This window comes from Lonchura striata, chromosome 16 (genome assembly GCF_050655825.1).
Source record: "Lonchura striata isolate lonStrDom1 chromosome 16, ASM5065582v1, whole genome shotgun sequence".
Classification (NCBI taxonomy): Eukaryota; Metazoa; Chordata; class Aves; order Passeriformes; family Estrildidae; genus Lonchura; species Lonchura striata.
The window spans coordinates 5,020,236-5,044,557 of record NC_140718.1 but is presented as its reverse complement, the minus strand read 5'-3'; the positions used below and the strand labels follow the sequence as shown (position 1 = coordinate 5,044,557).

At 48.9% G+C, this 24,322-nt stretch overlaps 2 protein-coding genes across 14 annotated transcripts in view; one reads left to right on the top strand and one right to left on the bottom strand.

The window, feature by feature from the left end:
• Positions 1-20,137, top strand: part of LOC110480547 (sodium/glucose cotransporter 2-like) — a 35,901-nt gene extending 15,764 nt beyond the window's left edge. Inside the window, exons 8-15 of the mRNA XM_085593468.1 lie at positions 653-852; positions 3,590-3,725; positions 6,485-6,592; positions 7,689-7,839; positions 9,579-9,747; positions 15,236-15,451; positions 18,494-18,590; positions 19,905-20,137. Of these exons, the coding sequence (XP_085449594.1) occupies positions 653-852; positions 3,590-3,725; positions 6,485-6,592; positions 7,689-7,839; positions 9,579-9,747; positions 15,236-15,451; positions 18,494-18,590; positions 19,905-20,101 (1,274 nt within the window). The 3' untranslated portion in view covers positions 20,102-20,137. The remainder of the gene's footprint in view (positions 1-652; positions 853-3,589; positions 3,726-6,484; positions 6,593-7,688; positions 7,840-9,578; positions 9,748-15,235; positions 15,452-18,493; positions 18,591-19,904) is intronic.
• A 1,582-nt stretch (positions 20,138-21,719) lies between these two features.
• Positions 21,720-24,322, bottom strand: part of RUSF1 (RUS family member 1) — a 28,902-nt gene continuing 26,299 nt past the window's right edge. For 3 of the 13 annotated variants that reach the window (XM_085593459.1, XM_085593464.1, XM_085593460.1), the window contains 2 exons: positions 23,549-23,626; positions 21,927-22,089 (listed from right to left, as the gene is read on the bottom strand). In XM_085593459.1, the coding sequence (XP_085449585.1) occupies positions 21,989-22,089; positions 23,549-23,626 (179 nt within the window). In that variant the 3' untranslated portion in view covers positions 21,927-21,988. Of the gene's footprint in view, positions 23,627-24,322 lie in introns of all 13 variants that reach the window. The other 10 variants (XM_085593454.1, XM_085593455.1, XM_085593457.1 and 7 more) reach the window with 6 other exon arrangements.

Here is a 24,322-nt window from a genome sequence, read left to right as displayed (position 1 = left end):
TTTATACTGGTTTATACTGGTCCGTACTGGTCCCTCCCTACTGGGAGGACACAGTCCCCTAAATTACTGGTCCATACTGGTCCATACTGGTCCATATTACTTTATACTGGTTTTTATTGTTTCATTCTGGTTTATAGTGGTTTATACTGGTCCATACTGGTTTACACTGGTTTATACTGGTTTATACTGGTTTTTACTGGTTTATACTGGTTTTACTCGTTTAGACTGGGAGGGGACTAGGAGGGGACTGGGAGGGACTGGGAACCACCACTGTGGGGCCTTACTGGTTTATACTGGTTCATACTGGTACATACTGGTTCATACTGGTTTATACTGGTCCATACTGGTCCCTCCCTACTGGGAGGTCACAGTCCCCTAAATTACTGGTCCATACTGGTCCATACTGGTCCATACTACTTTATACTAATTTTTATTGGTTCATACTGGTCCATACTGGTTTATATTGGTTCATACTGGTTTATACTGGTCCAAGACCTTAAGGGGAACCAACTCTGAGGAGTCACCACCCACTCTCCAAACCCTCCCCTACCTCCCATACTGGTTTATACTGGTTTATACAGCTCCGTACCACTTTATACTGGTTTTTATTGGCCCATACTGGTCCATACTGGTTTATACTGGTTTCCGGCAGCGCTGGCCGCCGTCGGGGGGTACCAGGGCCTGCTGGAGCGCTACCCCCTGGCCCTGCCCCCCAACTCCACGGGGCCCTGCGGGCGACCCCGGCCCGACGCCTTCCACCTCCTGCGGCACCCGAGCAACGGCGACCTCCCCTGGCCGGGGCTGGTGCTGGGACTGGGAATCATCTCGGCCTGGTACTGGTGCACCGACCAGGTGGGACTGGGGGCACTGGTTATACTGGGAGGGCACTGGGAGGGACTGGGAGGCACTGGGTTATACTGGGAGGGGAGTGGGAGGGACTGGGTTATACTGGGAGGGACTGGGAGGGACTGGGAGGGAGCACTGGGCTGTTACTGGGCTGTAACTGGGAGCACTGGGAGTGACTGGGAGCACTGGGAGGGGACTGGGTTATACTGGGAGGGGACTGGGGGGCACTGGGAGGGACTGAGAGGGACTGGGAGGGGACTGGGTTATACTGGGAGGGGACTGGGGGGCACTGGGGGGCACTGGGAGGGACTGGGAGGGAGAACTGGGCTGCAACTGGGAGCACTGGGGTGTAACTGGTCTGTAACTGGGAGCACTGGTCAGTGACTGGGAGAGACTGGGAGCACTGGGTTATACTGGGTTATACTGGGTTATACTGGGAGCACTGGGACCTCCCCTGGCCAGGGCTGGTGCTGGGACTGGGAATCATCTCGGCCTGGTACTGGTGCACCGACCAGGTGGGACTGGGGGCACTGGTTATACTGGGAGGGGACTGGGAGTGATTGGGAGGCACTGGGTTGTACTGGGAGGGGACTGGGAGGCACTGGGTTATACTGGGAGGGACTGGGAGGGACTGGGAGGGAGCACTGGGCTGTTACTGGGCTGTAACTGGGAGCACTGGGAGTGACTGGGAGCACTGGGAGAGACTGGGAGGGACTGGGTTATACTGGGAGGGACTGGGAGGGAGCACTGGGCTGTTACTGGGCTGTAACTGGGAGCACTGGGAGTGACTGGGAGCACTGGAAGGGGACTGGGTTATACTGGGAGGGGACTGGGGGGCACTGGGAGGGACTGGGAGGGACTGGGAGGGAGAACTGGGCTGCAACTGGGAGCACTGGGGTGTAACTGGTCTGTAACTGGGAGCACTGGTCAGTGACTGGGAGAGACTGGGAGCACTGGATTATACTGGGTTATACTGGGTTATACTGGGAGCACTGGGACCTCCCCTGGCCGGGGCTGGTGCTGGGACTGGGAATCATCTCGGCCTGGTACTGGTGCACCGACCAGGTGGGACTGGGGGCACTGGTTATACTGGGAGGGCACTGGGAGTGACTGGGAGGCACTGGGTTATACTGGGAGGGGACTGGGAGGGAGCACTGGGCTGTTACTGGGCTGTAACTGGGAGCACTGGGAGTGACTGGGAGCATTGGAAGGGGACTGGGTTATACTGGGAGGGGACTGGGGGGCACTGGGTTGTACTGGGAGGGGACTGGGAGGCACTGGGTTATACTGGGAGGGACTGGGAGGGAGCACTGGGCTGTAACTGGGAACACTGGTGTGTAACTGGTCAGTAACTGGTCCCACCAGTCTGTAACTGGTCTCTAACTGGTGCAACCGGTCTCTAACTGGTCCCACCAGTCTCTAACCAGTTTTTAACCAGTCTCTAACTGGTTTCTATCCAGTCTCTAACTGGTTCCGAACTGGTCAGTAACTGGTCCCACCAGTCTCTAACTGGTCCCACCAGTATGTAACTGGTCCCACCAGTCTCTAACTGGTTTCTTACTGGTCCCACCAGTCTCTAACTGGTTTCTAACCAGTCTGTAACTGGTCCCACCAGTCTCTAACCGGTTTCTAACCAGTCTCTAACTGGTTTCTAACTGGTCCCACCAGTCTCTAACTGGTCCCACCGGTCTCTAACCGGTTTCTAACCAGTCTCTAACTGGTCAGTAACTGGTTTCTAACCAGTCTCTAACTGGTCTCTGACTGGTTTCTAACCAGTCTCTAACTGGTCAGTAACTGGTCCCACCAGTATGTAACTGGTCCCACCAGTCTCTAACTGGTTTCTTACTGGTCCCACCAGTCTCTAACTGGTTTCTAACCAGTCTGTAACTGGTCCCACCAGTCTCTAACCGGTTTCTAACCAGTCTCTAACTGGTTTCTAACTGGTCCCACCAGTCTCTAACTGGTTTCTAACCAGTCTCTAACTGGTCTCTAACTGGTCCCACCAGTCTCTAACTGGTTTCTAACCAGTCTCTAACTGGTCTCTGACTGGTTTCTAACCAGTCTCTAACTGGTCAGTAACTGGTCCCACCAGTATGTAACTGGTCCCACCAGTCTCTAACTGGTTTCTTACTGGTCCCACCAGTCTCTAACTGGTTTCTAACCAGTCTCTAACTGGTCCCACCAGTCTCTAACTGGTCTCTAACCAGTCTCTAACTCGTCTCTAACTGGTCCCACCAGTCTCTAACTGGTCTCTAACCAGTCTCTAACTGGTCTCTAACTGGTCCCACCAGTTTCTAACTGGTCCCACCAGTCTCTAACTGGTCTCTAACTGGTCCCACCAGTCTCTAACTGGTTTCTAACCAGTCTCTAACTCGTCTCTAACTGGTCCCACCAGTCTCTAACTGGTCTCTAACCAGTCTCTAACTGGTCTCTAACTGGTCCCACCAGTTTCTAACTGGTCCCACCAGTCTCTAACCGGTTTCTAACCAGTCTGTAACTGGTCCCACCAGTCTCTAACTGGTTTCTAACCAGTCTCTAACTGGTCCCACCAGTCTCTAAACGGTTTCTAACCAGTCTGTAACTGGTCCCACCAGTCTCTAACTGGTTTCTAACCAGTCTGTAACTGGTCCCACCAGTCTCTAACTGGTTTCTAACCATCTCTAACTGGTCCCACCAGTCTCTAACTGGTTTCTAACCAGTCTCTAACTGGTTTCTGACCGGTCCCTAACCGGTTCCTCCCCAGGTGATCGTGCAGCGCTGCCTCGCCGGCCGCTCCCTCACGCACGTCCGCGCCGGCTGCGTCCTCTGCGGCTACCTCAAGGTGCTGCCCATGTTCCTGATGGTGCTGCCCGGCATGGCCGCCCGCGTCCTCTTCCCGGGTCAGCTCCCCACTGCTTTATACTGGTTTATACTGGTTTATACTGGTTTAGAATGATTTCTATTAGTTTAAGGCACTTATCCAATATGGCGCCCAAAATGGCTGCCTCCATTGGGGTTTTCAAGATGGCTGCCCAAGATGGCTCCCCACTATGGCCACCCATTGGTGCACACTGGTTTTACTGGTTTAGACTGGTTTATACTGGTTTATACTGGTTTATACTGGTTTAGAATGCTTTATCATCATTTAAGGCACTTATCCAATATGGCGCCCAAAATGGCTGCCACCATTGAAGTTTACAAGATGGCCGCCCAAAATGGCTGCCACAGAATGAATCTAAGATGGCTCCCCACTGCGGCCAGCCATTGGTTTATAGTGGTTTATATTGGTTTGTACTGGTTTATACTGGTTTAGAATGATTTCTATTAGTTTAAGGCACTTATCCAATATGGCGCCCAAAATGGCTGCCTCCATTGGGGTTTTCAAGATGGCTGCCCAAGATGGCTCCCCACTATGGCCACCCATTGGTGCACACTGGTTTTACTGTTTTATACTGGTTTATACTGGTTTATACTGGTTTAGAATGCTTTATCATCATTTAAGGCACTTATCCAATATGGCGCCCAAAATGGCTGCCACCATTGGAGTTTACAAAATGGCTGCCACAGAATGAATCTAAGATGGCTCCCCACTGCGGCCAGCCATTGGTTTATAGTGGTTTATATTGGTTTGTACTGGTTTATACTGGTTTAGAATGATTTCTATTAGTTTAAGGCACTTATCCAATATGGCGCCCAAAATGGCTGCCTCCATTGGGGTTTTCAAGATGGCTGCCCAAGATGGCTCCCCACTATGGCCACCCATTGTTGCACACTGGTTTTACTGGTTTATACTGGTTTTTACTGGTTTATACTGGTTTAGAATGCTTTATCATCATTTAAGGCACTTATCCAATATGGCGCCCAAAATGGCTGCCACCATTGGAGTTTACAAAATGGCTGCCACAGAATGAATCTAAGATGGCTCCCCACTGCGGCCAGCCATTGGTTTATAGTGGTTTATATTGGTTTGTACTGGTTTATACTGGTTTAGAATGATTTCTATTCGTTTAAGGCACTTATCCAATATGGCGCCCAAAATGGCTGCCTCCATTGGGGTTTTCAAGATGGCTGCCCAAGATGGCTCCCCACTATGGCCACCCATTGGTGCACACTGGTTTTACTGGTTTATACTGGTTTTTACTGGTTTATACTGGTTTAGAATGCTTTATCATCATTTAAGGCACTTATCCAATATGGCGCCCAAAATGGCTGCCACCATTGGAGTTTACAAAATGGCTGCCACAGAATGAATCTAAGATGGCTCCCCACTGCGGCCAGCCATTGGTTTATAGTGGTTTATATTGGTTTGTACTGGTTTATACTGGTTTATACTGGTTTAGAATGCTTTATCATCATTTAAGGCACTAATCCAATATGGCGCCCAAAATGGCTGCCTCCATTGGAATTTACAAAATGGCTGCCCAAAATGGCTGTCATAGCATGAAGCTAAAATGGCTCCCCAAGATGGCTCCCCACTATGGCCACCCATTGGTGCATACTGGTTTATACTGGTTTATACTGGTTTATACTGGTTTATTTTGAGTTTAAGGCACTTAACCAATATGGCGCCCAAAATGGCTGCCCAAAATGGCTGTCTCCATGGGGGTTTTCAAGATGGCTGCCCAAAATGGCTGCCACAGAATGAATCTAAGATGGCTGCCCAAGATGGCTCCCCACTATGGCCACCCATTTGTCCATACTGGTTTATACCGGTCCATACTGGTTTATACTGGTCCACACTGGTTTATACTGGTATGTACCGGTCCATACTGGTCCGTACTGGTTTATACTGGTTTATACTGGTCCATACTGGTCTGTACTGGTTTATACTGGTTTATACTGGTCCATATTGGTCCGTACTGGTTTATACTGGTCCATACTGGTCCATATTGGTCCATACTGATTTATACTGGTCCATACTGGTCTGTACTGGTTTATACGGGTCTGTACTGGTCCATACTGGTCCGTACTGGTCCATACTGGTCCATACTGGTTTATACTGGTCCGTACTGGTCCATACTGGTTTATGCTGGTCCATACTGGTTTATACTGGTCCATACTGGTCCGTATTGGTCCGTACTGGTCCATACTGGTTTATACTGGTCCATACTGGTCCGTACTGGTCCATACTGGTTTATACTAGTCCATACTGGTTTATACTGGTCCATACTGGTTTATACTGGTCCATACTGGTTTATACTGGTCCATACTGGTTTATACTAGTCCATACTGGTTTATACTGGTCCATACTGGTTTATACTGGTCCATACTAGTCCGTACTGGTCCGTATTGTTCCGTACTGGTCCGTACTGGTCCATACTGGTCCGTACTGGTCCATACTGGTCCATACGGGTCCATACTGGTTTTTACTGGTCCGTACTGGTCCATACTGGTCCATACTGGTCTGTACTGGTCCGTACTGGTCCATACTGGTCCGTACTGGTTTATACTGGTCCGTACTGGTTTATACTGGTCCATACTGGTTTATACTGGTTTATACTGGTTTATACTGGTCCATACTGGTTTATACTGGTCCGTACTGGTTTATACTGGTCCGTACTGGTTTATACTGGTCCATACTGGTCCGTACTGGTCCATACTGGTCCGTACTGGTTTATACTGGTCCATACTGGTTTATACTGGTCTGTACTGGTCCCAGAGGTCGTCGGCTGCGCTGACCCCCAGGGCTGCTCCCGGGCCTGCGGCTCCGCCCTCGGCTGCTCCAACGTGGCCTATCCCCGGCTGGTGCTCAGCCTGCTGCCGCCCGGTAATTAATTACCCCTAATTAGCACTCATTAATTACTCATTAATCACTTATTAGGGATTTATTAGCGATTATTAGCGGTTATTAGCGATTATTAGTGATAATTAGTACTGGCCTATCCCTGGCTGGTGCTCAGCCTGCTGCCCTCCGGTAATTAATTATGCATAATTAGCGCTCATTAATTATTCATGACCGCTTATTAGTGATTCATAGTGCTAATAAGCGATTATTAAGTATTATTAGTGGTTATTATTTAATTATTAATGCTAATGATTCTTAATGATTAGGTGATAATTAGTGCTTATTAGCGATTAATTAATGATTAATTACTGACTATTAGCGATTAATAATAAATTATTATTAATTAGAAGCAATTATTACCCTATTTTTGAGGCTATTAATAGGAATTTCGGGCTAATTAATCCTAATAATTCAGTAATAATCCTAATTTGGGGGCTGATAACGCTAATTAGGAGCTAATTAGGACATCATTAGGACAATTAATTAGCTATTAATTCTGATTTGGGGCTAATAATTCCATTGTTGGGGCTAATAATTCATTTTTTTGGCCGATTTTTGCCGTTTTTCCGCCGATTTTCACCATTCTTTCACCGTTAATTAATATTATTAATAAATAATTCATATGTGCTAATAACTCAATTTTCGCTCCTAATAACTCAAATTTTGACCCTAATAACTCCATTTTTTGGCCGATTTTTGCCATTTTTTGGCCGATTTTTGCCATTTTCCCTCCAATTTTCACCATTCTTTCACCGTTAATTAATATTAATGATTAATTAATGATTAATTTGGCCTAATAACTCAGTTTTCTGTCCTAATAACTCAATTTTTGATCCTAACAACTCCAGTTTTTTTCCGATTTCCGCCGTTGTTACGCCAATTTTCACCATTCTTTCACTGTTAATTAATATTAATTATTAATTAATAATTAATGTGTGCTAATAACTCAATTTTCAGTCCTAATAACTCCATTTTTGATCCTAATAACTCCATTTTTCGGCCGATTTTTGCCATTTTTTCGCCGTTTTTTCGCCGTTTTTCACCTTTCCCCCTTAATTAACGCTAATTAACTAATTAGGGCTGCGCGGGCTGATGCTGGCCGTGGTGCTGGCGGCGCTGATGTCGTCGCTGGCCTCCATCTTCGCCAGCTCGGCCGCGCTCTTCTCGCTCGACGTCGTCCGGAGGCTGCGGCCGCGGGCGGGGCCACGGCAGCTGCTGCTGGCCGGCAGGTGGGCCCGGGGGCACCTGCGGGCACCTGAGATACACCTGGGCACACCTGGGCACACCTGAGATACACCTGGGCACACCTGAGATACACCTGGGGGCACCTGAGATACACCTGGGCACACCTGGGCACACCTGAGATACACCTGGGCACACCTGAGATACACCTGGGCACACCTGGGCACAGATAAAATACACCTGGGCACACCTGAGATACACCTGGGCGCACCTGGGCACACCTGAGATACACCTGGGCACACCTGAGATACACCTGGGCACAGATAAAATACACCTGGGCACACCTGAGATACACCTGGGCACAGATAAAATACACCTGGGCACACCTGAGATACACCTGGGCACACCTGAGATACACCTGCGTACACCTGAGATACACCTGGGCACACCTGAGATACACCTGGGGGCACCTGAGATACACCTGGGCACAACTGAGATACACCTGGGCACACCTGAGATACACCTGCGTACACCTGAGATACACCTGGGCACACCTGGGCACACCTGAGATACACCTGGGCACACCTGGGATACACCTGGGCACACCTGAGCACACCTGGGCACACCTGAGATACACCTGGGCACACCTGAGATACACCTGGGCACAGATAAAATACACCTGGGCACACCTGAGCACACCTGGTCACACCTGAGATACACCTGGGCACACCTGAGATACACCTGGGCACACCTGGGCACACCTGGGCACAGATAAAATACGCCTGGGTACACCTGGGGGCACCTGGGATACACCTGGGCATGGCTGGGCACAGATAAAATACACCTAGGCACACCTGGGCATGGCTGGGGGCACCTGAGATAGACCTGGGCACACCTGGGCATGGTTAAACACACCTGAGATACACCTGGGCACACCAGAGATACACCTGGGCACACCTGGGCACAGCTGGGGGCACCTGAGATATACCTGGTCACACCTGGGCACAGCTGAGATACACCTGGGCACAGATAAAATACACCTGGGCACACCTGGGATAGAACTTGGCACACCTGGGGGCACCTGGGGACACCTGGGCACTCATCTGGGGGCACCTGGGCACACCTGAGATAGACCTGGGCATGGCTGGGCACACCTGGGATACATTTGAGATACACCTGGGCAGAGCTGGGCACGGCTGGGCACAGCTAAAATACACCTGGGCACACCTGGGCACGGCTGGGGGCACCTGAGATAGACCTGGGCACACCTGGGCATGGTTAAACACACCTGAGATACACCTGGGCACAGCTGGGATACACCTGGGCACGGCTGGGCACAGCTAAAATACACCCTGGCACACCTGGGGCACACACCTGGGATAGACCTGGCACACCTGAGATAACACCTGGGGGCACCTGAGATACACCTGGGCACAGATAAAATACACCTGGACACAGCTGAGATACACCTGAGATAGACCTGGGCACAGCTGGGCACACCTGGGCATGGTTAAACACACCTGGGATACACCTGGGCACACCTGAGATAGACCTGGGCACACCTGGGAACAGATAAAATACACCTGGGCGCACCTGAGATACACCTGGGCACACCTGGGATACACCTGGGCACACCTGAGATAGACCTGGGCATGGTTAAACACACCTGGGCACTCACCTGGGGCACCCCTGGGCACGGCTGGGGCGCACCTGAGACACACCTGGGGCACCCCTGGGCACACCTGGGCGCTCACCTGGGCTCACAGGTGAGCTCACCTGCCCGCAGGCTCTGGGTGGTGGCCATGGTGGCGCTGAGCCTGGCCTGGCTGCCCGTGCTGCGGGCGGCGCGGGGGGCGCAGCTCTTCGAGTACCTGCAGGCGCTCTCCTCGTACCTGGCGCCGCCCGTGGCCGCCGTCTTCTGCCTGGCCGTGTTCGTGCCCCGCGTCAACGAGCCCGTGAGCGGCCCCGGGAACACCTGGGCGCACCTGGGCACACCTGGGCACGGCTGGGAGGGTTTAAAGGGGGTTTGGGGCACACCTGGGCACACCTGGGCACACCTGGGCACACCTGGGGGCACCTGGGAGGGTTTAAAGGGGGTTTGGGGCACACCTGGGCACACCTGGGCACACCTGAGCACTCCTGGTGGCACCTGGGTTAAGTTTGGGAGGTACCTGGGCACACCTGGGTGGGAGATTGGCACACCTGGGCACACCTGGGCACACCTGGGATACACCTGGGAGGGTTTAAAGGGGGTTTGGGGCACACCTGGGCACACCTGGGATACACCTGGGAGGGTTTAAAGGGGGTTTGGGACACACCTGGGCACACCTGGGCACACCTGGTGGGATTTAAGGGGGGTTTGGGGCACACCTGGGCACACCCGGGCACACCTGGCGCCGCCCGTGGCCGCCGTCTTCTGCCTGGCCGTGTTCGTGCCCCGCGTCAACGAGCCCGTGAGCGGCCCCGGGCACACCTGGGCACACCTGGGCACACCTGGGCACACCTGGGCACACCTGAGCACAGCTTGGGGGAAGATTGGCACACCTGGAGGGGTTTGGGAAGGGTTTAAAGGGGGCTTGGGGCACACCTGGGCACACCTGGGGGCACCTGGGGGGGAGATTGGCACACCTGGGGGCACCTGGGGGGGAGATTGGCACACCTGGGGGCACCTGGGCACAGCTTGAGGTGTTTAAAGCGGGTTTGGGGCACACCTGGAGGGGTTTGGGGCACACCTGGGCACACCTGGGTACACATGGGTGGCGTTAAAGGAGGTTTGGGGCACACCTGGGCACACCTGGGCACACCTGGGCACACCTTGGCACGGCTGGGAGGGTTTAAAGGGGGTTTGGGGCACACCTGGGCACACCTGAGCACTCCTGGTGGCACCTGGGTTAAGTTTGGGAGGTACCTGGGCACACCTGGGTGGGAGATTGGCACACCTGGGCACACCTGGGCACACCTGGGCACACCTGGCGCCGCCCGTGGCCGCCGTCTTCTGCCTGGCCGTGTTCGTGCCCCGCGTCAACGAGCCCGTGAGCGGCCCCGGGCACACCTGGGCGCACCTGGGCACACCTGGGCACGGCTGGGAGGGTTTAAAGGGGGTTTGGGGCACACCTGGGCACACCTGGGCGCACCTGGTGGGATTTAAGGGGGGTTTGGGGCACACCTGGGCACACCTGGCGCCGCCTGTGGCCACCGTCTTCTGCCTGGCTGTGTTCGTGCCCCGCGTCAACGAGCCCGTGAGCGGCCCTGGGCACACCTGGGCACACCTGGGCACACCTGGGCACTCCTGGTGGCACCTGGGTTAAGTTTGGGAGGTACCTGGGCACACCTGGGTGGGAGATTGGCACACCTGGGCACACCTGGGCACACCTGGGTACACCTGGGGGCACCTGGGGGGGAGATTGGCACACCTGGGGGCACCTGGGCACAGCTTGAGGTGTTTAAAGAGGGTTTGGGGCACACCTGGAGGGGTTTGGGGCACACCTGGGCACACCTGGTGGAATTTAAGGGGGGTTTGGGGCACACCTGTGCACACCTGGAGGGCTTTGGGAAGGGTTTAAAGGGGGTCTGGGGCTCACCTGGGCACACCTGGGGGCACCCGGGTGGGGTTAAAGGGGGTTTGGGGCACACCTGGGGGCACCTGGGCACATTTTGTGGGCTCCTAAGGGGGTTTGGGGCACACCTGGGCACAGCTGGGCACAGCTGGATGAGTTTAAAGGGGCTTTTAACCCCAAAACCCCCAAATTTCCCCTAAAAATGACCCCAAACCCCCAAAATTTTAAGTCCCGCTGCCCCCAAAACCCCGAATTTTGACCCCAAAACCCCCTAAATTTCACCTCTACGTGACCCCAAACCCCAAATTTGGAGCTCCTGAGCATCCAGGTGACCCCAAAACCGCCCAAATTTCAACCCCAAAACTCCAAATTTTGAGGCGGGAGCTCCGAATTTTGGCCCAGAACCTCCAAATTTTGACCCCAAAACCCCCAAATTTTGCCCCAAAAACCCCAAATTTTGACCCCAAACTCCCCAAATTTTGCCACAAATTCCCCAAATTTCACCTACACGTGACCTCAAAGCTCCAAATTTGGAGCTCCTGAGCATCCAGGTGACCCCAAAACCCCCAAATTTCGAGTCCAAAATGGCCCCAGAATCTGCAAATTTTGGCCTAGAACCTCCAAATTTTTTCCCCCAAACCCCAAATTTTTGGGTTTTTTTTTCCCAAATTCGTGTTTTTTCTCCCCGAGGGCGCCTTCTGGGGGCTGCTGGGGGGGCTGGGGCTGGGCCTGACCCGCCTGATCCCGGAATTTGAGGGTCCCGAACTTCCGGGGGACCCCAAAACCCCCCAAATTTTCTTCCAGGTGACCCCAAAACCCCCAAAATCTGACCCCAAAACCCCCAAATTTTGCCCCAAAACCCCCAAATTTTGACCCAAATTCCCGAAATTTCATCTCCACCTGACCCCAAAACCCCAAATTTGGGGCTCCTGAGAAACCAGGTCACCCCAAAAACCCCCAAATTTTGAGCCCAAATGACCCCAGAACCCCCAAATTTTGGCTCCAGGTGACCCCAAAACCCGAAATTTGTTGCTCCCAGTTTCTCCCAAAACCCCCAAATTTTGCTCCAAAAATCCCAAATTTCACCTCCACTTGACCCCAAAACCCCAAATTTGGGGTTCCCAGGTGCTCAGGTGACCCCAAATTCCCCAAATTTCACCTCCAAATGACCTCAGAACACCCAAATTTTGAGGCAGAATCTCCAAAATTTGACCCAGAAACTCCAAATTTTGACCCCAAATCCCCCAAATTTTGACCCCAAAACCCCCAAATTTTGCCCCAAAACCCCCAAATTTCATCTCCACATGACCCCAAAACCCCAAATTTGGGGCTCCTGAGCATCCAGGTGACCCCAAAACCCCCCAAATTTCAACCCCAAAACTCCAAATTTTGAGGCGGAAGCTCCGAATTTTGACCCAGAACCTCCAAATTTTGACCCCAAAACCCCCAAATTTTGAGCCCAAAACCGCCAAATTTTGCCCCAAAACCCCCAAATTTCTGTTCCAAGTGACCCCAAAACCCCAAATTTTGACTTCAGGTGACCCCAAAAGCCTCAAATTTCACCTCCAAATGACCTCAGAACACCCAAATTTTGAGGCAGAAGCTCCGAATTTTGACCCAGAACCTCCAAATTTTGACCCCAAAACCCCCAAATTTTGACCCAAAAACCCCAAATTTCAGTTCCAAGTGACCCCAAAACCCCAAATTTTGACTTCAGGTGACCCCAAGCCCCCCAAATTTCACCTCCAAATGACCTCAGAACACCCAAATTTTGACCCAGAAACTCCAAATTTTGGCCTAGAACCTCCAAATTTTGGCCCAGAACCTCCAAATTTTGCCCCCGAAACCCCAAATTTTTGGTTTTTTTTTTCCCAAATTCGCGTTTTTTCTCCCCGAGGGCGCCTTCTGGGGGCTGCTGGGGGGGCTGGGGCTGGGCCTGACCCGGCTGATCCCCGAATCTGGGGCTCCCGAACATCCAAGTGACCCCAAAACCCCCAAATCTTCTTCCAGGTGACCCCAAAACCCCCAAAATGTGACCCCAAATCCCCCAAATTTTGACCCCAAAACCCCCAAATTTTGCCCCAAAACCCCCAAATTTCAGTTCCAAGTGACCCCAAAACCCCAAATTTTGAATTCAGGTGACCCCAAATTCCCCAAATTTCACCTCCAAATGACCTCAGAACACCCAAATTTTGACCCAGAAACTCCAAATTTTGACCCAGAAACTCCAAATTTTGACCCCAAATCCCCCAAATTTTGACCCCAAAACCCCCAAATTTTGCCCCAAAACCCCCAAATTTCATCTCCACATGACCCCAAAACCCCAAATTTGGGGCTCCTGAGCAACCAGGTGACCCCAAAAACCCCACAAATTTCGACCCCAAAACTCCAAATTTTGAGGCAGAAACTCCAAATTTTGACCCCAAAACCCTCAAATTTTGACCCCAAAACCCCCAAATTTTGACCCAAAACCCTCCAAATTTTGGCTCTCGGTAACCCCAAAACCCCAAATTTGAGGCTCCCAAGCATCCAGGTGACCCCAAAACCCCCCAAATTTCGACCCCAAAACTCCAAATTTTGGCCTAGAACCTCCAAATTTTGGCCTAGAACCTCCAAATTTTGCCCCCGAAACCCCAAATTTTTGCGTTTTTTTTCCCAAATTCGTGTTTTTTCTCCCCGAGGGCGCCTTCTGGGGGCTGCTGGGGGGGCTGGGGCTGGGCCTGACCCGCCTGATCCCCGAATTTGGGGCTCCCGAACATCCAAGTGACCCCAAAACCCGCAAATCTTCTTCCAGGTGACCCCTAAACCCCCAAATTTTGACCCCAAAACCCCCAAATTTTGACCCCAAAACCCCCAAATTTTGACCCCAAAACCGCCAAATTTTGCCCCAAAACCCCCAAATTTCATCTCCACCTGACCCCAAAACCCCAAATTTGGAGCTCCTGAGCATCCAGGTGACCCCAAAACCCCCCGAATTTCAACTCCAAAACCCCAAATTTTGAGGCGGAAGCTCCGAATTTTGACCCAGAACCTCCAAATTTTGACCCCAAAACCCCCAAATTTTGAGCCCAAAACCGCCAAATTTTGCCCCAAAACCCCCAAATTTCAGTTCCAAGTGACCCCAAAACCCTAAATTTTGACTTCAGGTGACCCCAAAAGCCCCAAATTTCACCTCCAAATGACCTCAGAACACCCAAATTTTGACCCAGAAACTCCAAATTTTGGCCTAGAACCTCCAAATTTTGGCCTAGAACCTCCAAATTTTGCCCCCGAAACCCCAAATTTTTGGGGTTTTTTTCCCCAAATTCGTGTTTTTTCTCCCCGAGGACGCCTTCTGGGAGCTGCTGGGGGGGCTGGGGCTGGGCCTGACCCGGCTGATCCCCGAATTTGGGGCTCCCGAACATCCAAGTGACCCCAAAACCCGCAAATTTTGACCCCTAAACCCGCAAATTTTGAGCCCTAAACCCCCAAATTTTGACCCAAAACCCCCAAATTTTGCCCCAAATTCCTCAAATTTCATCTCCACCTGACCCTAAAACCCCAAATTTGGGGCTCCTGAGCATCCAGGTGACCCCCAAACCCCCCAAATTTCGACCCCAAAACTCCAAATTTTGAGGCGGAAGCTCCGAATTTTGACCCAGAACCTCCAAATTTTGACCCCAAAACCCCCAAATTTTGCCCCCAAACTGTCCAAATTTTGGCCCTAAGTAACCCCAAAACCCCAAATTTGAGGCTCCTGAGCATCCAGGTGACCCCAAAACCCCCAAATTTTGAGTCCAAATGACCCCAGAATCTGCAAATTTTGGCCCAGAACCTCCAAATTTTTTCCCCCAAACCCCAAATTTTTGGTTTTTTTTTTCCCAAATTCGCGTTTTTTCTCCCCGAGGGCGCCTTCTGGGGGCTGCTGGGGGGGCTGGGGCTGGGCCTGACCCGGCTGATCCCCGAATTCCTGCTGGGCTCCGGCTCCTGCGGCGCCCCCGGGCGCTGCCCGGCGCTGCTCTGCGGCCTGCACTACCTGCACTTCGCCGCGCTGCTCTTCCTCCTCACCGCCGCCATCGTCCTCGCCGTCTCCTGCTGCCACCCGCCCATCCCTGAGGTCCACGTGAGTCCCGGGGATTTTTTTTTTTGGGAAAAACGGTGAAAAAACGGCGAAAAACGGTGAAAAAATGACGAAAAACGGTGAAAAAATGACGGAAAAATGGCAAAAAATGAGCCCAAAATGGCCCCAGAATGAGCCCAAAATGAGCCCAGAATGGGTCAAGATGAGAGGTGAGAGTTTGGGAATTTTGGGGAATTTTTGGAATTTTTTGGGGGAAAAACAGAAAAAATGAGAAAAAACTGTGAAAAACGGTGAAAAAATGGTGAAAAAATGGCAAAAAATGAGCCCAAAATGGCCCAAAATGGTCCCAAAAATTGGACAAAGCGAGCCCAGAAAGGACCAGGCAGATAGGTCAGAGTTTGGGAATTTTGGGGAATTTTTGGAATTTTTGGGGGAAAAAACAGAAAAAATGAGAAAAAACGGTGAAAAAATGGTGAAAAAATGGTGAAAAAATGGTGAAAAACTGGCCCAAAATGAGCCCAAAATGGCCCCAAAATGGCCAAAAATGAGACAAAATGTGCCGCAAAAATGACCCAAAATGTTTCAAAATCACCTCAAAATGGCCGCAAAATCAGCCCAAAACGAGCCCAAAATGACCAAAAATAACCAAAAATGACCAAAAATGACCAAAATGGCCCAAAATGGCCCAAACTGGCGGCAGTGGAGCCGCGCTGCTCTTCCTCCTCACCGCCGCCATCGTCCTCGCCGTCTCCTGCTGCCACCCGCCCATCCCCGAGGTCCACGTGAGTCCCGGGGATTTTTTTTTTGGGGAAAAACGGTGAAAAAACGGCGAAAAACGGTGAAAAAATGGCGGAAAACGGTGAAAAAATGGCGGAAAAATGGCAAAAAATGAGCCCAAAATGGCCCAAAATGAGCCCAAAATAGTCCCAAAAATGGGACAAAATGAAAGGTGAGAGTTTGGGAATTTTGGGGAATTTTTGGAATTTTTTGGGGGAAAAACAGAAAAAATGAGAAAAAACGGTGAAAAAACGGTGAAAAAATGACGAAAAACGGTGAAAAAATGGCGGAAAAATGGCAAAAAATGAGCCCAAAATGGCCCCAGAATGAGCCCAAAATGAACCCAGAATGGGTCAAGATGAGAGGTGAGAGTTTGGGAATTTTGGGGAATTTTTGGAATTTTTTTGGGGAAAAAACAGAAAAAATGAGAAAAAACGGTGAAAAAACGGTGAAAAAATGACGAAAAACGGTGAAAAAATGGCGGAAAAATGGCAAAAAATGAGCCCAAATTGGCCCAAAATGAGCCCAAAATGAACCCAGAATGGGTCAAGATGAGAGGTGAGAGTTTGGGAATTTTGGGGAATTTTTGGAATTTTTTGGGGGAAAATCCAGAAAAAATGAGAAAAAATGGTGAAAAAAATGGTGTAAAAATGGCCCAAAATGAGCCCAAAATTGTACCAAAAATGGGACAAAATGAGCCCAGAATGGGCCAAAGTGAGAGGTGAGAGTTTGGAAATTTTGGGGAATTTTTGGGATTTTTTTGGGAATTTTTTTGGGGGGAAAATGGCCAAAAATGGTGAAAAAATGGTGAAAAAATGGTCAAAAATGAGCTCAAAATGACCCAAAATGACCTCAAAAATGGGACAAAATGAAATGGGAGAATTTGGGTGTTTTTGGGGAATTTTTTGGGTGGAAAAATGGTGAAAAATGGCCCAAAGAAGTGATAAAAATGACCAAAAATGATCAAAAATGGCCCCAAAATTGTCCAAAATTGGATCAAATGAGCCCAGAATGAAAGTTTAGAATTTGGGAAATTTTGGGGGATTTTTTGGGGGGATTTTTTGGGATTTTTTTTTGGGAAAAAAGTGAGAAATTGCTAAAAAAAGGGAAAAATGGATTTTGCCATTTTTGGGGAGGTTTTTGCCGAATTTTGGGTGGATTTTGGTGAATTTTGGGTGGATTTTGGTGAATTTTGGGTCGATTTTGCCAAATTTTGGCATTTTTTTAGTGAATTCTGGATTTTGGTTAATTTGGGTCATTTTGTCCAATTTTTAAATGATTTTGATGAATTTTGGGTATTTTCTTCTAATTTTTGAGAGATTTTGGTGAAGTTTGGGAGGATTTTACCATTTTTTTGGTCGATTTCTCTGAATTTTGGCTGGATTTTGTCAAATTTTGGATTTTGGCAATTTTTGGGTCAATTTGTCCGATTTTTGAGCAATTTTTGTGAATTTTGTGTTGATTTTGGTGAATTTGGGGTCGATTTTTGTGAATTTTGGGGGGTTTTGGTGAATTTTGGGTGGATTTCACCATTTTGGGGGTCGATTTTGCCGAATTTTGGTGAATTTTGGATTTTGGCAATTTTGGGGTCGATTTGTTTGATTTTTGAGTGATTTTGGTGAATTTGGGGTGGATTTTGCCATTTTTGGGTCATTTTTGTGAATTTTGGGTAGCTTTAGCATTTTTACCAAATTTTGGGTGATTTTTGTGAATTTTGTGCAGATTTTGCCATTTTTGGGTCAATATTTGTGAATTTTGGGTGGATTTTACCATTTTTTGGGTGGATTTTGGTGAATTTTGTATTTTGGGAAATTTTGGGTCGATTTGTCCAATTTTTGAGCTATTTTTGTGAATTTTGGGTATTTTCCCCATTTTTTGAGCTATTTTTGTGATTTTTGGGTGAATTTTGCCATTTTTGGGTCGATTTTTGTGAATTTTCGGTGGATTTTCCCAAATTTTCTGTGGATTTATTGAATTTTGGGCAGATTTTGCCATTTTCAGGGTCGATTTTTGGTGTCGATTTTGGTGAATTTTGGGTCAATTCTGCCATTTTTGGGTCAATTTTTCCCATTTTTGGGTCGATTTTGCCATTTTTGGGGTCGATTTTGCCGTTTTTAGGGTCAATCTTTGCGAAATTTGGGTGGATTTGGCCAAATTTTGGTTTAATTTTTGCTGAGTTTTGGCTGGATTTTTGCCATTTTTGGGTCGATTTTTCCCATTTTTGGGTCGATTTTGCCATTTTTGGGGTCGATCTTTGCGAATTTTGGGTCGATTTTGGCGAATTTTGGGTGTTTTCCCCGATTCCAGCTGCACAGGTTGGTGTTCAGCCTCCGGAACAGCCGCGAGCCCCGAATCGACCTCGACGCGCCCAAGGAGCCCCAAAATTTGGGGCTCGAACTCGGCGGTAACGGGGGAAAAAACCCAAATTTTGGGAGGGTTCCGGACCCAAATTTGGGATTTTTGGGTTGTGGGGGAATCCGGGGTCCCAAATTTTGGGGTTTTGGGATCAAAATTTGGGATTTTTGGGCGTTTTGGGGTCAAAATTTGGGATTTTTGGGCATTTTGGGGACCCAAATTTGGGATTTCTGGGATCCAAATTTGGGATTTTTGGGGTTTTTTGGGATCAAAATTTGGGATTTTTGGGGGTCTCGGGGACCCAAATTTGGGGTTTTCGGGATCCAAATTTGGGAGTTTTGGGCATTTTGGGGATCAAAATTTGGGATTTTTGGGGTTTTTTGGGATCCAAATTTGGGATTTTTGGGGTTTTTTGGGATCCAAATTTGGGATTTTAGGGGATTTGGGGATCAAAATTTGGGATTTTTGGGGGTCTCAGGGACCCAAATTTGGGATTTTTGGGGGTCTCGAGGACCCAAATTTGGGATTTTTGGGTTGTGGGGGAATCTGGGATCCCAAATTTTGGGGTTTTGGGATCAAAATTTGATTTTTGGCATCTTGGGGACCCAAATTTGGGATTTTTCATTGGTCTCAGGGACCAAAATTTGGGATTTTTGGGATCCAAATTTGGGATTTTTGGGGTTTTTTGGGATCAAAATTTGGGATTTTTGGGGGTTTTGAGATCAAAATTTGGGATTTTGGGGCATCATGGGGAATTCAGGGACCCAAATTTGGGATTTTTGGAGTTTTGGGGACCCAAATTTTGGGGGTCTGGTAGGGTTTGGGACCCAAATTTGGGATTTTTGGGGGTTTTGGGGTCCCAAATTTTGGGGTTTTTTGGGACCCAAATTAGGGATTTTTGGGGTCCGGTGAAATCGGGGTTCCCAAGTTTTGGGGTTTTGGGATCAAAATTTCAGATTTTTGGCGTCTTGGGGACCCAAATTTTGGGATTTTTGGGGTCTTAATGATTTTTGTGACCTGAATTTGGGATTTTTGGGACCCAAATTTTGGGATTTTTGGGGTCCTGAGGATTTTTGGGATCCTGAGGATTTTTGGGACCCGAATTTGGGATTTTTGGGACCCAAATTTTGGGATTTTTGGGGTCCTGAGGATTTTTGGGATCCTGAGGATTTTTGGGACCTGAATTTGGGATTTTTGGGACCCAAATTTTGGGATTTTTGGGATTTGGGATCCAAATTTGGGATTTTGGGGATTTAGAACCCAAAATTTGGGGTCCCGGGGGATTTTTTGGGGGTTTTTGGAGCCTCAAATTTTTGGGGATTTTGGGATTTTTTTTGACCCCAATTTTTTTGGTCCATTCCAGATTTGGGGGCGGAGCCTGGAGCGGGGGGCGTGGCCTCGGGAGGGGGCGTGGCCTCGGGAGGGGGCGTGGCCTCGGGAGGGGGCGTGGCCTCGGCGGAAGCCCCGCCCCCCGAGGACCCCAAATGGAGCCGATTGGTCGATATCAACGCCCTGGTGCTGATGGGCGTGGCCTCCTTCCTGTGGGGATACTTTGCCTAAAAAGCCCCAAAATAAACCCAAAAATTAACCCGAAAATCCTGAATTGCCTCAATTTTGTCCCAAAATTGCCCAAAAATGGTAAAAAAAAAGTGAAGAAATTGCCCAAAAAATGAAAAAATGGGGGGAAAGTAAAAAAATGCCTAAAAATGCCCCAAAATTGACCAAAAATTCACTCAAAGTGACCCAAAATGTGTCAAAATAGATCCAAAAATATAAAAAAATGTGAAAAACAGGAAATGCCCCATAATGGCCGAAAATTGACCCAAAATGTTTCAAAACGACCAAAAAATGTCCAAAATTGAAAAATGGGATGGAAATGACCCAAAATCGACCCCAAATGACCCAAAATTGGCTCAAAGTGACCCAAAATGCCTCAAAATTGACCCAAAAATGTCCAAAAATGTGAAAAACAGGAAATGCCCCGAAATGGCCAAAAATGAGCCCAAAATGAGCCCAAAATTGGACCAAGTTTCCCAATTTCCCCCAAAATCCACCAAAATTCCACCAAAATTCCAAATATTTCCCCCAAATGTGCCCAAAATTCTCCCAAAATTCCCTCAAACCAACACAAAATTCCTCCAAAATTCTCCCAAAAATCTCCCAAACCCCACCCAAAATTCACTCAAATCCACCCAAAATTCTCCCAAAATTTCCTCAAACCCTCCCGGAATTTCCCAGTTTCCCCAAAATCCACCAAAATTCCGCCACAATTCGAAATATTTCCCCAAATCCACCCAAAATTCTCCCAAAATTTGTCCAAACCAAACCAAAATTCCCCCAAATCCACCCAAAATCCTCCCAAAATTCCCCCAAACCCTCCCGGAATTTCCCAATTTCCCCAAATCCCCCCAAATCCACCGAAATTCCAAATATTTCCCCAAATCCACCCAAAATTCTCCCAAAATTTCCTCAAACCCTCCCGGAATTTCCCAGTTTCCCCAAAATCCACCAGAATTCCGCCAAAATTCCAAATATTTCCCCAAATTCTCCCAAAATCCACCCAAAATCCTCCCAAAATTTCCCCAAATCCACCCAAAATTCTCCCAAAATTCCCCCAAAATCTCCCCAAAATCCACCAAAATTCCAAATATTTCCCCAAATCCACCCAAAATTCCCCCAAACCCTCCCGGAATTTCCCAGTTTCCCCAAAATCCCCCAAAATCCCCCAAAATTCCAAAAATTCCCCCAAATCCACCCAAAATCCTCCCAAAATTCCCCCAAACCCTCCCGGAATTTCCCAATTTCCCCAAAATCCCCCAAAATTCCAACTATTTCCCCAAATCCACCCAAAAATTCTCCCAAAATTCCCCCAAATGTTCCCGGAATTTCCAATTTCCCCAAAATCCCCCAAAATTCCAAATATTTTCCCAAATCAACCCAAAATTCTCCCAAAATTTCCCCAAATCCACCCAAAATTCTCCCAAACCCACCCAAAATTCTCCCAAAATTTTCCCAAATCCACCCAAAATCCTCCCAAAATTCCCCAAAACCCTCCCGGAATTTCGAATTTCCCCAAATCCACCCAAAATCCACCAAAATTCCAAATATTTCCCCAAATCCACCCAAAATTCTCCCCAAATTCACCCAAATCCTCCCAAAATTCCCCCAAACCCTCCCGGAATTTCCAATTTCCCCAAAATCCCCCAAAATTCCAACTATTTCCCCAAATCCACCCAAAAATTCTCCCAAAATTTCCCCAAATCCACCCAAAATTCTCCCAAAATCCCCCCAAAATCTCCGAAACCCACCCAAAATCCTCCCAAAATTCCCCCGAACCCTCCCGGAATTTCCCAATTTCCCCAAAATCCCCAAAAATCCACCAAAATTCGGTAAAATTTTTTATTTCCCGTGGCGTTTCCCGCCCTTTCGGGAGAAGGGGGCGTGGCCTCACTCGGGGGCGTGGCCCGGCGCTGGCCCCGCCCACTCCAGGCTCCAATCGTCGGCGGCCAGCAGGGGGCGCTGCGTGTCCCAGCCCGCGGCCTCCAGTCCTGCAGGGGGCGCCCTCACGGTGGGACCCAACCCGGAAGTGGCGCCGGAAGTGGCGCCGGAAGTGGCACAAATACAATAAAATTTGCCCCAAAAAAACCCCCGCCCGAATTTCAGGAAACTCCCCCCAAAATTGCCCCCAGATTCCCAAAATTCCACCCGAAATCCCACAGAATTCACCCAAGATTCCCCCAAATTGCAGAAAATTCCACCCAAAATTTCAGTTTTCACCAGAATTCCCCCAAATTCTGGCGCAAAATTCCACACAAAATTTCCCACATTTTTCCCCCAAAAATCCCTGGAATTTCCCGCAAAATCCTCCCCAAATTCACGAAATTCCCCCCAAAAGCCACCCCAAATTCCACCAGAATTCCCAAAATCCCCAATATTCACCCCAAAATCCTGAATTTCCCAAAATTCCCCCAAATTCTGCCCCAAATTCTCAAAATTCCACCCAAAATTCTGCCCCAAATTCTCAAAATTCCACCCAAAATTCCCCAAATTCACCCCATATTCCCAAAATTTCCAATATTTCCCCAAAATTCCAGAAATTCCAAATATTTACTCCAAAATCCTGCATTTCCCAAAATTCCACCCAAATTTCCCCAAATTTTAGAAAATTTTACCCAAAATTTCCCAAAATTCCACAGCTTTCACTAAAATTACCCCAAATTCCCCAAAATTCACACAAAATTCCCCAAATTCTCCCAAAATTCCACAAATCCCCCCCAAATTCCACCAGAATTTCCCAAAATTTACCGAAATTGTGCAAATTCAACCGGAACTCCCCCATTTTCCCCAAATTCCTCCAAATTCTCTCAAATTCCAGAAAATTCCACCCAGAATTCCCCTAAATTCCCAAAATTCACCCAAAATTCTCCCAAATTCCTGAAAATTCTCCCCAAATTCCTCCAGAATTCCCCAAATTCCCCCAAATTTGCCCCAAAATATACCAAATTCCAGAAAATTCCCACCAGAATTCCCCAAAATTGTCCAAAATTCCACAAATTCCCCCTTTGAAATCCCCCAAATTCCAGATTTTCCCCGAAATCCCCCCAAATGCCACCAGAATTCCCCAAATTGCCCCAAATTCCAGAAAATTCCACCCAAAATCCCCCAAATTTCAGAAAATTCCCCCAAATTCACCCAAAATTCCCCAAAATTCCCAATCCCACCCAAAATCCCCCCCTCAAAACCCCCCTAAACCCCAACCCGGAAGTGAACCGGAAGTGACTCCATCACAACACAGGGAAACAAAAAAAAACCCGGAAGTGGCTCGGGAGGGAAAGGAGAGGACCGGAAGCAGGCATCAGAACCCGGAAGTGAACCGGAAGTGACTCCATCACAACACAGGGAAACACAAAAACACCCGGAAGTGGCTCGGGAGGGAAAGGAGAGGACCGGAAGCAGGCAGCAGAACCCGGAAGTGAACCGGAAGTGGGGTTTTTGGGGGGCACGCACCTCGCAGGAGGGCGGGGCCCAGCTCCCGGAACAGCCGCGAGGTCTCGGCCAGGACCCCCCAGGGCACCGCGCCCGCAGCTGGGGGGGGACGGGATCAGCCCCGAAATCCCCCGAATTCACCCCAAAATTCACCCCGAAATCCCAAATTCCAACGTTCGCCCGAAATTCCCAATGTTCACCCCAAATTCCCAAAATTCCCCAAATTCCCCCCAAGTTCTGCCCCAAAATTCACCCCAAAATCCCAAATTCCAACGTTTGCCCGAAATTCCCAAAATTACCCCCAAATTACCAAAATTCCCCCCAAGTTCTGCCACAAATTCACCCCCGAAATCCCAATTTCCAATATTTCCCTGAAATCCCCAAAATTCCAAAAATTCCACCCAAAATTCCCCAAATTCCCCCCAAATTCTGCCCCAAATTCACCCCCGAAATCCCAAATTCCAACGTTCGCCCAAAATTCCCAAAATTCCCCCCAAATTGACCCCCGAAATCCCAATTTCCAATATTTCCCTGAAATCCCCAAAATTCCAAAAATTCCACTCCAAATTCTTCCCCAAATTCCCAAAATTCCCCCCAAATTCTGCCCCAAATTCCCCAAATTCCCCCCAAATTCTGCCCCAAATTGACCCCTGAAATCCCAATTTCCAATATTTCCCTGAAATCCCCAAAATTCCAAAAATTCCACCCCAAATTCTGCCCCAAATTTCCAAAATTCCCCCCAAATTCTGCCCCAAATTCACCCCCGAAATCCCAATTTCCAATATTTCCCTGAAA